Source organism: Biomphalaria glabrata, chromosome 6, assembly GCF_947242115.1.
Source record: "Biomphalaria glabrata chromosome 6, xgBioGlab47.1, whole genome shotgun sequence".
Lineage (NCBI taxonomy): Eukaryota > Metazoa > Mollusca > Gastropoda > Planorbidae > Biomphalaria > Biomphalaria glabrata.
This window is the reverse complement of record NC_074716.1, coordinates 27,280,737-27,294,499: the sequence shown is the minus strand read 5'-3', so window position 1 is coordinate 27,294,499 and position 13,763 is coordinate 27,280,737. Positions and strand designations below refer to the sequence as shown.

General features: G+C 34.0%; 1 protein-coding gene across 1 annotated transcript; it reads right to left on the bottom strand.

Annotated features, from left to right (window-relative positions):
• Positions 1 to 5,322: 5,322 nt before the first annotated feature.
• LOC106058836 (cystatin-B-like) lies at positions 5,323 to 9,527 on the bottom strand. The gene is made up of 3 exons (XM_013216343.2): positions 9,302 to 9,527; positions 7,002 to 7,103; positions 5,323 to 6,170 (listed from the first exon to the last, which is right to left on the bottom strand). Exons 1-3 carry the CDS (start codon positions 9,371 to 9,373, stop codon positions 6,042 to 6,044), a joined length of 303 nt encoding a protein of 100 aa, XP_013071797.2. The 5' UTR covers positions 9,374 to 9,527; the 3' UTR covers positions 5,323 to 6,041.
• Between the last annotated feature and the right edge of the window lie 4,236 nt (positions 9,528 to 13,763).

The following is a 13,763-nucleotide window of genomic DNA, read 5'->3' as shown; positions in this document are numbered from 1 at the left end:
AAACTTTCTTTGTAATCTTTGTAACCTACTCAGCCTCAAATATCACAGTAAATGGACAGCCCCTTAACGTGGTAGACCACTTCACATCTCTACGAAGCATAGCATCAAACAACTCCTAGGTTTCAAGGGAAGTAAATAACAGTCTGGCCAGGGCTAATAGTACATTTGGACGCCTTCAGGCGAGAGTTTGGCGGAATAAATCGCTCCACCTGCCTACAAAAATCAATGACTACCAAGCGGTGGTTCTCTCAACCCTTCTATATGGATCTATGACATGTGTATTATACAGAAAGCAACTAAGACTACTTGAGCGCTTTCACTAAAGATGCTTGTGAACGCCGGTATGGACTGTATAGAGGGACTTCTTATGGCCCGACAGTTACGCTGGGCAGGGCACGTATCTCGTATGGAGGACGAACGTATGCAAAAAGCATTCCTTTTTGGTGAGCTAAAAGGTGGTCGACGTAACAGAGGTGCCCCACGGAAACGCTTTAATGACCAGCTTAGGTGCCAACTTGCCTTAGCTGACATAGAAGAGAGCACCTGGCTGCATGCGGCTTCAGAACAAGACAGATGAAGGTCACTCACAAAGGCCGCGGGATACACATTTGAGACCGAAAGAATATCCGCTTCCGAGGACAGACGCAGACAGCGAAACTTAATCGACCACCGGCGGGCAATGGTTATGCTTGCCCTAGATGTGGCAAATATGTAGATCACCGGCACCTTTTTTTTTAAAAAAAAGCTTTACTTGTTAGACTTAGCTACTACATATGTTAGAAGACCACTCTTTCTTCCTTTTGGTGAAATGTCGAAACATTATTTCTAGTCTGGTGATCATGAATCGTCCATGAAGTGCATTCGTGCTATCGACACTATATGAATTGAACTTGATTTTGATATAGTTACAGGATTTCTTGCGTATTTTTAGGTAGGCTATAATTTTGTTTATTTTCTATTTCATTTGGGGCCCAACCCAATTCGCTTTGCTTAGGGCCTCCAATTACCTAAGGCCGGCCCTGTTTTCTAAAAATACAATTCAAAGAAATAGCAAGTAGCGCGCGACGCTTTAAAAAAAAGTCCATGTATATATAAATGTATATTTAACGCCCCCCCCCCCATTTTAAAGAGAAGACGCCCTTGGTTTTGTGTCCCTGTGTTCACAAAGGATCACCGCTGGTTATAATACAAGGTCAAGATGACTAAACGTAAAGCCCAGCTGTCACGAAATCTGAGCTAATGCTCTTCCCTGACACAGCTCAATGAGACAACGTCTTCGTGTGTGACAACTTTCAGACAAGATCCAGTGGTCCATATCATGTGTACATACCATTCATATGACTATTACGGGAGTTAAGTGCTAAATAATATAAGTAAATTGAATGCAGTATAAATAAGTAAATTGAATACATTATAAATAAGTAGCCTACATTGAATGCAGTATAAATAAGTAAATTGAATGCAGTATAAATAAGTAAATTGAATGCAGTATAAATAAGTAAATTGAATGCAGTATAAATAAGTCAAATGAAACGTTCATGCTCAGACCTATAGCATGTTCAGTACGCTATGGTCCAATTGTTGTATTCTATTTTTGAAAAGTAAACTTTAAAAATCTTTAAATAAATTTCTCTTGTGAACAAAACTCTATTTTTTTTTTCAAAATATTCACATATTTAACTTGAAATGAGATATAGATTTAATATTTTTTGGAAAAAAAAACAACAAATATTTAAACAAAAACTACCTCACAAACAAAACACACGTCTTTACCCTGTCATGTCTCTAGATCGTCATACGTTCTTGACATCAATGACGACAGACCTAGTGGTGATTTTATCATTCTCCGAGACCAAAAAGTAATGCTCTCTTTTTTCATTATCACCTTGAAAACACACACACACTCTCCATGACACCAATTATCTTTATATACCTTTTTTTTCCTGGTATGTGGAAAATGGGTTTCCCTGCTGCTTTTCAAAAACTATTTAAAAAAAAAAGTTGCTCGAGCCTGAATTTGAACTCGGGGTCTCGAGCCTCCAATATGGAAGGCGACGCATTAGCCACTTAGCAATGCAAATATTTGTAAAATAGATTTTATAGTCAAAACGAAAGTCTAGAGTTGACAATTTTTAGCGACCGTCCCGGTTCTTTTCACAAGGCTTATATCCCCTTTCATTTGTACATTTACGACATTAAAAAAAAAATACTTACGACTAATTTATTATTATTATTTCGTGAGGTGTCATCAACAATGAATAATTGTGAAAAGTTTCAACTTGATCCAAGAATGGGAAGTGGAAGAACTAATGTGTACAAGATTTCAACCAAACTGACAAAGAATGTTGGCATATAAATTTAGGCTTTGCAATGTATATGTTATGAATGCCTAAAATCGTCTGGCAAAGTACGAAATGAATTCTTGATTTCCTAATTTGCACAAGGCATTCTATAGAATGACCATAACTGCTTTGGGCAATGTGTGAAATGTTGCTTTAAATTAGTTTATTAATAATATACTTTTCTCAGAATACTCCAAATTTAAAGACCAACTGAAGAGGTTTTGGGGTCAGACGCGGAAACCGGTGTAATACTTTTTTTTAGTTTCATAATGCTTAAAGAAACATACATACGAAATATTAGACATATATTCTTTACAATATAAATGAGTTTAAATAATGAATTCACAGCGATAGTGTCGAGCTGAAGAACAACTGACAGTAGACGTTGCGTCTCAATTTTTGCCCCTTTTATAATCCACGACCTATCGATACTTTCAAGAATTTTCTGGATTATCGTTATTGTGTAGATTAATTATGAGCTATTTTAGTTGTTCTATACTCTGTCAGTATTCTGTAGAGAGGTGATGAAAAAAATTGTTTTTGCTTTGATGACCTTGAAACGTTTCGTTATGTAACACGTATTATATATTTGGAATGCAGAGTGGGTCTTTAACATTTAAGGACTATAACTATCAGCTATCTATCCATCTCATTTTAGTGTTGTTTAAATTCTCTTTCCAGAAGAGAGGGTAGTGCTGCTAGTTTCGATCAAGTGAATACTTCAATAGAGTAGATACTTTACTAGCTCAAAATTATTCATCAAAACAAAATTGTTAAGGTCACAAAGGTTCAAAAAGCAACATTTATCACTGATATAGATTGTGCTGTCATTGATTATCTTTATTATAAATTTGTATTTATAATCCAGACAAATTAAATCTATACTACACTATAGGCGCATGGAAAAAACTCTAGTAAATATTTGTTCTTGCAAATATTTGATGTTTGTATAAAATAGAAATACATGTGAAATAGTTTATAATTGCAAAATCAATATTTAGACAAATATATTTTTTTTTGTAAAATTGTAATTCTACCGATACCAAAGATTTTTTTATTGCTGTTGAAAAAGTAAAGTACCGGTACCTTTTTCAGACCTTGATATCTATACGGCTGATGGTTAACAAGGGTATCATGAGGTCAGCACAATGACCAAAAGCCATTACTTTCCCTGACTAATGTTCGAGTTGAGTGGACTGAGGGGTGTCCTAATAATCCTAAAATTCAAAAGGTCTGTCTTGATCAAGATTTGATCCTGAGACCACTTAGCTTGGAAGCCTAACGCTTTGTTACACTCAGCCACCCCTTCCTGCCATCACTGTTAAGTGGCATCTGAGAGGCAGACTTTGTTAAGGCTGACTAATGACATGATGCATAACTCTAAGCTGATGTTGGCTATTACCTTTGCTCTCATGACAAACAGATTTGACTTTCTGAGCTCTTTAAGCCACAATCCCAATAGGCCTATCATTGAAGCAATAGCTGGATACAATCTAGAACAGTGGTTCCCAAACTTTTTTGTCTCGTAGACCCCTTGCCATGTTTTCTGGTTTTCGGTAGACCCCCTGCTTAACTTATATTTTTGCAAATTCATAAACTCTATTTTTTTAAAACTAATTTCTAACTGTTTTGAGTCGAAGAGTAAAAAAAGTAGGCTAATTTAAAGCTACACTGCAAGTTAGAGAGATCTAATTTTTTTTTAATTATAATATATTTAATTGATAAAAATTCAAATTTAAATCAATGAAAGTAACTATTAATATGTATTGCTGGAATCATCAAACACACTGGATATGTTTTTTTTTTGTTTTGCACGTTTATAATCAGTTTTATTTGTTTTATGAAGTAGTCCTTCAAACATTAAATATTAATTAATTTGCCTTAAATATCATTTTAAAAGTTTTCGCAAAGAGCAGTTTCTCTTGTATTTCTTGATCTTTCATGTGTGGCTCAAATATTGTGTTCGTGGAACTGGTTTCATCAACAGAAGGGGCAAAGTTGAGTAACTGGTGGCTTAACCAGTAAGCTTTGGGCAGGAGGGACTCATTAGTCTTGGCTTGCAGCCCATCTAGCAGAAGGAAAACAGAATTCAAACTCTGCTGCCTTGCAGCTATACCCAAACATGGGAAAGGTTTCGTAGGTCAACCCTGGGGAAAAATATGGAGTTAAGACCATTAGGCCATTTGCAGCTTTAATGCTATAACTCATCCCACCGATGTGCCCTTGAACTGTAGTGTTACTTATAGAAATTCGGTTCATAATATCAGATGTTGATTATTGTGAAACAGATTTTAAAACTACTTTAATAGCTGGTAAAATCAATGTTTTATGTATAGTGTTCTCTGTATTTGGCTAAAAGTGAAGAGATCTTGAAAGACGCTCTCAAACCACCATCTTCTCTTTATGATGTTGAAGATCTATTCTGAACTTTTTTTTTCGCACTTTTATATTTTATCAGTGTGGCATCATCTCAAATAATCCTCCAGTGTAATTGGTTTCATATGGTCATAAGAAGGCACTTAGACAACCGCTCATTTGACAAGGGAATAAATAATCAACGCTGTAAAATCTAGATTTCTTTTTGTTAAACATTAGTTATATGTAGACAAAATTTCGCTATTTAAACCTTTATTTGCTTGGTAAATCCTTACGGATAATAAAGATTATTATTATTATCATTGTTATTATTTATTCATCTATTTATAAGTGTATGAAATTGTTACATTAACGGGGTGTGAAAATTAAAGTCATGACCTGCTTAAATGAAATCCACTATCGTAGACCCCTATGGACATCTCATAGACCCCCAATTAATTTTTTCACTTTCGTAGACCCCTTGGAAGTCTTCGTAGACCCCTGGGGGTCTATATAGACCACTTTGGGAATCACTGATCTAGAACATTGTTAACAACGTTCCTTTCTCCGTCACATGCCATTTAAACAAATATCTTCTAAGAAACAAAAATTATTGAAAAAAATATTTTTGATATTATATATTTTTAATTTAAATATTTCTCATAAAAAGAAAAGATATTAAACTGACAAGAATATTTCTGAGATCAGCATTACACCAAAATTGCAGTTATCACACAGTTATCATTGACTTGAGTCTAATGAGTTTTTATAATTTAAAACTTAAGACAAAAACTGTTCACAAATAAAGGTGGAATGAATGAAGATTTTCTTTACAAATACTAAAATTTCTCTAATTAAAAGAATAATACTTAACAAGTATATTACATGCACAAAATATTTTATGTTAATGAGAGAACTGAATGATGTTCTTTAATTAAGGCAGTCGTTGGCAAGACAAAGAAACATGATGAATACAACTAAACTAAACAGTCAAAAACTGTCTCTAAATTGTATGATTTTATATGAGTAAATACAGAACACATTGAAACGTATTAACTAAAATGAAACTATAATTTTTTTTTGGACAATAAAATAGATGTTAATGTAAATCAAAATACCTAAACAAAATAACTTTAACAGAATGACAACAAATATATAATCACAGAACAGTTTATTTGATACATTTGACATTAGCAAATAACAAAACTAAAACTAAACATTAAAAATAAAAATGCAATAAACCACGTAAAAACAACCTGGCTTTAGTTTGTAAATAAAACTGGTTATAACAAAAAATAATGAAATGCAGTACATGTGAAAAAGTGGAAGTTTCTGAGCAACTAGTTAAAAATATTCAAGTTTGTCCTCGTTTGATTTGTTCAGCAGGTAACTATGTACTTCTGGTCCTTTGTTAGTGTGGGGAAGTGGACGGAAAATTCGAGCATGAAGATACTCCTTGTCTCCAACCTGAATCTGTACAAGAATAATAAAGATATAAATTATTTCTTTTATTGTTAAATATAAAGTATTGGATGAAGAAATAAAACAAAATTCCTTGTTAATATATTCTTCTGATTTTTACAGATATTTGAATTCAAAATTAGAAGAAACAAAGTTTATATTCCTTTTTTTTTTGGTCTATGATACAATACGTTTGACAATATATTTAGAGAGACAGATGACAATGATGTCTTGATGTTATGATGAGATTGTTTTGATCAGACAATGCATTTCTGATGTTCTAATTGTGTACAGTTATCTCTATTCAAATAACTACTGAACACTCAAATAATACAGTGATGCCGGAGATACAAATGTAAACTATAAATTCAAAACTCAGATCCTTCAACAATAAATACGAAGCTTTTATTCTGGAACAAGGAATCACTTTAATAATATACACAATGTACACTACAATTGAATTAAACACATTTACTACCCACCGTTCAAGCTCCCAAACTTTTTTTATACTACCTCTTGACCCCTTTTTAGTAACGTCCAAACAATTTTTAAAGGTTATAGAAAAATTATTATCGTTTTAAATAAACATGTCATTACTTATCAATAACATATAACCATGAATTTATGCTGCAGAAATACAATTTAAAAATAAACTTAATGCACTAGCTGCTGTATGTTACGTGACAGTCAATGTAACAGAACACAATTAAAATTATAATACATGTAAACTTGTTGATTTTTTAAATTATTATTGTCAAACAAATAGTTACAATACCGTAGTAATGCTACAAAAATATTATTAAAAAAAATTAAATGGCAGAGTGAACAAAATTAAAATTTTACCTTGACAAAAAAATTGGTACCAGCTACCACCTGGGACCTAAAACTAATTGCCTTGAATACTGGAAAAGATTTATTGGCCTTTGATTCGAGCTCACATTGAATCTATAAAACAGCAAACAAAATTATCTTATTATATCAATCTTTGTACATTATTTTGTGTGTAACTATTTTAAAAAAAGGTGACATTTGAAGTATATTACAAGTGAGTAAAAAAATAAGTTTTTAGTTAATATGAGAACTGGTACAACAGGTTTTGAAGAACACAAATACAAGTGTTATGGAGTGTACGTGGATGTTTCTGATGTAACCATGGGTAAAAGTATGGCACAAAATTTGGTGGTATTTGATGATTTTTTGCTTTGATTTTGTTTATTTTAGGTGAGATTTTAATATTGAACCATCACTTGCCACAACACAGCCAAGGGGTGGTTTTGAGTTTAAAATCCTTTTCCATGGAGTTTTGCGATTAAACCTCCCTCTTATACAAAACAAAATATAGAGGTAATAAATCATTTTTTAGTTTGTTTTCAACATACTTCTATGTTTGTAAATACTAATTTATATTTACAGACTTGTTTACTATTTTATATTTTAATAACTACAATGAATTAAAAAATCAAATGGATGTGCTTGTGTCCTTCTGTCTTGGAAGACAATGGATGCACCCAGGGAAGTCACTGGCTTTGGTTTCCAAGAGCACAGCCAAGGGGGATTTTGATTTTAAAACCCCATCCGAAATTCTGTTTATGATCAAAACCCCCCCCCCCTATCTTCAGCATAAGACTAAAGCACACATCCGTCACCAGATTCTATGAGCGTAGCCAAGAGGGGTTTTGTGTTTAAATACCCCCAACAGAGGGCTTTAAATTAAGACCCCATCCAGAGGGTTTTGAGTTTAAAACCCCCTTCCAGCTTGGTTTAAAATTTAAAACCACCTCTTCAATATAGTAAAAACAACAAATTATTCACTCTAAATTCAATGAGCGTAGCTAAAGGGGGTTTTGAGTTTAAATCCCCCACCTCCAGAGGGCTTTAAGTTTAAAACTGCTCCAGATGGTTTTGAGTTTAAAATCCCACTACAGATAGTTTTGAGGTTGAAAACCCCCTCTTCAATATTATTCTAAAGCAAACTACTGTCACTAAATTCTATGAGCGTAGCTTAGGGGGTTTTTAGGTTGTTAAAAAAAACAAAACTCCAAAGATTTTTTTAGTTTAAACCCCCCACCAACAAATTGTTTTGAGGATAAAAACTTCCCTTTTCGATATAAACTACAGTCACCAAATTCCAAGAGCGTAGCCAAGAGAGGTTACACATTTCTACCAGTCGCTGGGCTCCATTAATAGAGTGCAGTGAAAAGCATGGAAGTCATCTGCCTAAATTGAAAAAAGACTAAATGTGGCTCAACAAAGATGACTAAGTTGGATTTCAGGAGTCAGTTATGGAGATCAGGTCTCAAACAAGGAAATCCCATGCCAAACTGGAAGTCGACTCCTTAGTGAGGTTGTGACAGAGCGTCCCATGAGGTTTGGCGGATATGTTCTCTGACAAAATGAATTATGCATACCAAGAATTGCGATGACATAGAGGCCATTACGAGGAAAGTGGAAACAGGGAAATCCTAGCATAACTTGGCACCACATTTTCACGGAGGACCTAAAGCAGTGGACACCAGGTGGGAAGAGGCTTCAGACATTACCAGTGACAGATTTATATGGAGACAGCTTGTGCCTAATGGCGCGGGAGGATCTAAGTCCTAAGTAATAATAAGAAATAAGAAATAATATAATATATATAGATCTATATATGTCTATGTATTTTCAATTTATCATTTAGTAAAAGATTGTAATATATAGAAGATAGAATGTAGTATATACATAGACTAGATCACTAGAATGACAAATTTAGACTCAGATTCTAGTCTTGATCTGTACTGTAGTCTGTACTGTAAACTAAACTCACTGTAGCCTACTGTAGGTAGTAGTACTCAAGTAGTAGATCTAGTAGGTAGACATGAAACATAACGCCAATAACGGTAATTATTTTTACTATTATTGACTTTGTCACTTTATAACGTTATAGTTTATATTGTCAATAAACTATTATAAACTATTGATATATGTAGATCTATTACTCTATGAATAGATTTAGTCTCTAGTCTATATAAAAGTATATTACTCTATACTCAATAATAATAGAGTCTATAATACTCTATGCCTTTCAGTTTCAGTAGTTAAGTAGTTTCACTGAGTTTCAGTCTCAAAAGTAGCACTCAAATTTCAAATCTCAAGCTTTATTTTACCTCTTTTACTATTGCGTGAACTTCATCGTTGGCATCGGAGACATCACTTGCAGCTCCACACAGTTTAGACATGTTTGCTTTTTGAAAATAAGCTTGAAGCTTAGATCTTGATTAGTATTGATGATAGACTTTAACTAAAAGACTAAGGCTAAACTAATAGCGTACAGAACAGAGAGACTATCTTTGTCTAAATTCGGCCAAATCAGGAAGTACCTAAAATAGACAACAAAACAATAATAGTCACGTGAAAATGATCACATGATTTTCAAAGGGAAATAAACAGAAAATTTCTAAAACGAAAGCATTGTAAATAATTGTGCCTCTTTTAAAAGCTGAAGTTTATCTTCAGTTCAGCGTTTCTAAAATGAGTTCCTCTCCTAGAGACAGCGACGTCCTCGTAAAATAGGGGAGCGGGCAATACCGGTCAATTTATATTTCAAAGGACAAGAAAAAAAAAGTTGTAGTTATCAATCCATGTTGAATTATTAATATTATTACAAGATTATTGACAGATTTAACTATTTTAAATTTCGGTTCATTTTTAATAAGATCTATTTGAAAACGTATACGTCTTCGCTAGAAGTATCTGCAACAATGGCGACTTACAAACTTTTTGGAGAAGACCTTTCAAAATGTCTCCACTAACGTGATTCTTCTTGACTTTATGTCAAAATGGTCGAAAATCTTGCGACTGTTGTACATTGTTATGTCAACAAATAAAAAGGTCCATGGTAAGAAGTCTTACTTAGCACAAAGTAAATCTCACATAGATTACGTACATTTTAGACTTAAGTTCGCTAAATGTAACTAATGTTCTCACATAAAGTTTTTGGCCAGTGCTACCGCTTTTTTATTTAGGCCTATTAGGCTTAATTTGAGATGTGATTTTTCTAGCTAACACTGTCTGTCTGCCTGTCTGTCTAGCAGGATTCTTTTATACACCGTATTTCTCCCACTTCTCCTTCTCGGATCAATTTGAAACTTTGCATTATTTGCACTCATTGTCCGTCACAACACGCGAATCAATAAAATAACCCAAATAGTGGTAATTAATTACATTTGTTTAATATAGACAAATAAATGTTGCAGTATTGAGAAATATGACATGAAATAGTTTTTCCCCTTATATAAGCTTAGTTTTTTTTGCTTGTTTTTTTGTTTCTTCTAGAATGAAAAGTTTGCTCCCCTAGCTAGATGGATGGGAACCTTCTGTCTCCAGGGCCGGCCTTAGGCCATTGCAACATATGCGACCGCAGTGGGCCCCGCGCTAATTCTAGGTGCAAATTATTAAATTAAACCATTATAACTAATTTTTATTAACAGGGTTTCCGCGGCCTCCTGATTTTCCAGGGCCTCCTAGAAATCTCCTGAAATTTCAAAATATAGGCCTACATCAGAAAGTCATGGAAATCTCCCGAAATTATTAAAATCTCCAATAAACTCATAGAAATCTCCTGAAAAATAAATAAAATTGTCATTTAGGGGGTGCGAATCGTATGCACACACAAAACAACAAAAAACAAAAAAAAACGTCAGCTTTCGTTTAATACAAATGTATTGCAAAAACGAATGTATTTTCTAATACAAAATCTTATTTTTGAAATTATCCTCATCCCAACCCAGACTGGGCCCCACACAATCCGTTTCGCATAGGGCCCCGCAATTGTTAGGGTCTGTCTCTCCTATCATATTTCCAGATAGAAACCTTTCTAGTACACAAAACACTATTTGTAGAAACTAAATGGACTACATTTAATTAATATTTAATACGCAAATTTGGATTCCAAACAATTGGTAAATAGTATGCAGAATAAAACCGGAAATGTGTGTTACAATTATGTCAATAAGTGTCTTTTCTTTTTCATTGCTTTCTAAAGTCTTTCACAGCTTCGAATCCTGTTAAGGGAGCCAACAGCGCTTTCCAACGTCCTCAGAGGGCTAAAAGAATGAAGGTCACTGTCTAAAGATAGAGAAACACTGATTTAGTTCACATGTGAATTTAACAACCTAATTTTTTTTTAAATTAAAGGGAAATTAAACAGATTTTAACGAAAAAAATCATTTTGTTTGGTTGTTCCCCTTATGCTATAACAATTTATCGTCTGTTAATCGTAGGTCAGCCCGAGATAGACAAAAGGACTAATTGTGTCAGCGTGTGGGAAACAGTTTCGTGTACAATTTAGTTGAATAAGGAGAATATGTTTCATGAATAGCTTGAACTTTGTTATCAAATAAAGAATTTCAACAGATAACAGAAAAAAAATTGTATTAAAATTTTGCATGCTTTTTAGGAGTTCACTTACCCTTGCTTTTGCCAATATAGTATTTATGAACACAATTGTACAGTGGTGTGTTTACATTTGAGGCCTGACTGAAAGACAGAAATTAAAAAAAGTGAAAGTAAACACACCTAGGTGATTAGCTTGGCCCATTGTTTACAGCCAAGGGTTGCCTCCCATTTCTTTTTTAGCCCCATGCAGGCCTACTTCTGTGTACAATTCCAAGAGGTCCGAGAAAACAACAACACATCAACAAAAAACACACAACATTCTTTTAAAATTCGAAGTAGGTCATCTCTCTCACGCCCTAATAAAAAATGGAAGCAAAAAAAAGGTTTTCTTTATTAAAGCCCGCTTTTGAACGCTCCTCAAACTTACTCGTGGCCCGTGAATTCCAATATCCCTATTACTATTGCTTCACTATGTTGAAATAGTTGATATGTAAAAAAGTTACATCCTTTGCATTGTAACCCTTTACTTTGTGACCTTACTAACTTCAGCAAGGTCAGTAAAGAAAGACAAACAAACAATATGGCCAAATTGGAAAGCCGTACAATACTTTCCTCACAAGATCTGGGACAAAAACTTCCACGTGCCATTCAGAAATGTGTAAATTTGATCAAAGCAAATTCTAATTTAACCCATCACGCCCCCCCGCCCACCTTAAATTTAACCCACAGGGGAGATAAACTACAACACATTCGTTTTTTTTTTTGTTTTACTGAACCCAACGTGCATCTAGAGAAGCAGACGACACCAAATGTCTATAGACAGAAAACACAAACCAAAAGTGTGAATTTCTTTGAAATGTTAAAACAACATTAGGCGTTTCTATGTCTTATTTTACAAAACACCCAATAATCTTTTTGGTACTCACTTATTGGCCTCTATTAACAATTCAAATGTGTTCAGTTCATTGTTCTTTAGGATGTATTGCTCCAGGGTCAGGATAGAGTTTAAAAAAAAATATGCGGGCTTTATTTACTAGTTTAGAGATTATTAATAGACCGTGGTATGTAAATTTAGTGGTATGCAAATTTAGAGGTCGTGACGCGTTTACTAACAAGAAAAAAAACAACAACTAAGCCTTACAACGTGTACTAACGAAGTCTGGTTGGATGGACTAACATTGTAGTGTCTACAGTCTGCACACTTTCAAACTAGTTTGTAAGCGCATTCTTCAAAACGAACACTATAGATCTATCATCTAATCCAAACCATTTGATTGGTAATACCATGCTAGTGTATTAATTTAAAATAATCATGAAGATTATTATAACAGTTATTTGAAACATGACAAAAAAATCTGCTACTTTGGATTTAGAGGCAATGCACAGTAATCTCAAGTCTCAGTTCATTAAAGTAATCTAATTGTAAGATTCATTTGATTAGTGTTAAAAACACAGGTACATTAGTAGGTTTCTATAGAACATGTTCGCCAGTAGGTTTCTGTAGCACAGGTTCACCAGTAGGTTTCTATAGCACATGTTCACCAGTAGGTTTCTATAGAACATGTTCGCCAGTAGGTTTCTGTAGCACAGGTTCACCAGTAGGTTTCTATAGAACATGTTCGCCAGTAGGTTTCTGTAGCACAGGTTCACCAGTAGGTTTCTATAGAACATGTTCGCCAGTAGGTTTCTGTAGCACAGGTTCACCAGTAGGTTTCTGTAGCACATGTTCACCAGTAGGTTTCTATAGAACATGTTCGCCAGTAGGTTTCTGTAGCACAGGTTCACCAGTAGGTTTCTATAGAACATGTTCGCCAGTAGGTTTCTATAGAACATGTTCGCCAGTAGGTTTCTGTAGCAAAGGTTCACCAGTTGGCCTCTCTATGCATTACAAGAAGGATAATGTTTGGGCTAAACGACAATAAAGAGACAACCTTCGGCTTCTTTATTAAGTGCTCTAACATATAGGCCACCTCGTCTCAGTTCTTGAGTAAAGAAGATCAAACACAAAATTAAACAAAAGTAAACACAAATAATTTGAAAATGAAGATTTAAAAATCACGACATTGTTTGGTCTGTTACCATAGAAACTCTCCAATCGAGACGCTTCATTACGTCACAAAATATTCTTGTAAATTTAAAGAAGATAAATCATTATGTAAATTTTGTTTGGCGAGGCGGAAGCTCCTCTAGTGATTGTATTTCTCAGATTTATAAAACGCACACAGGTTAGTA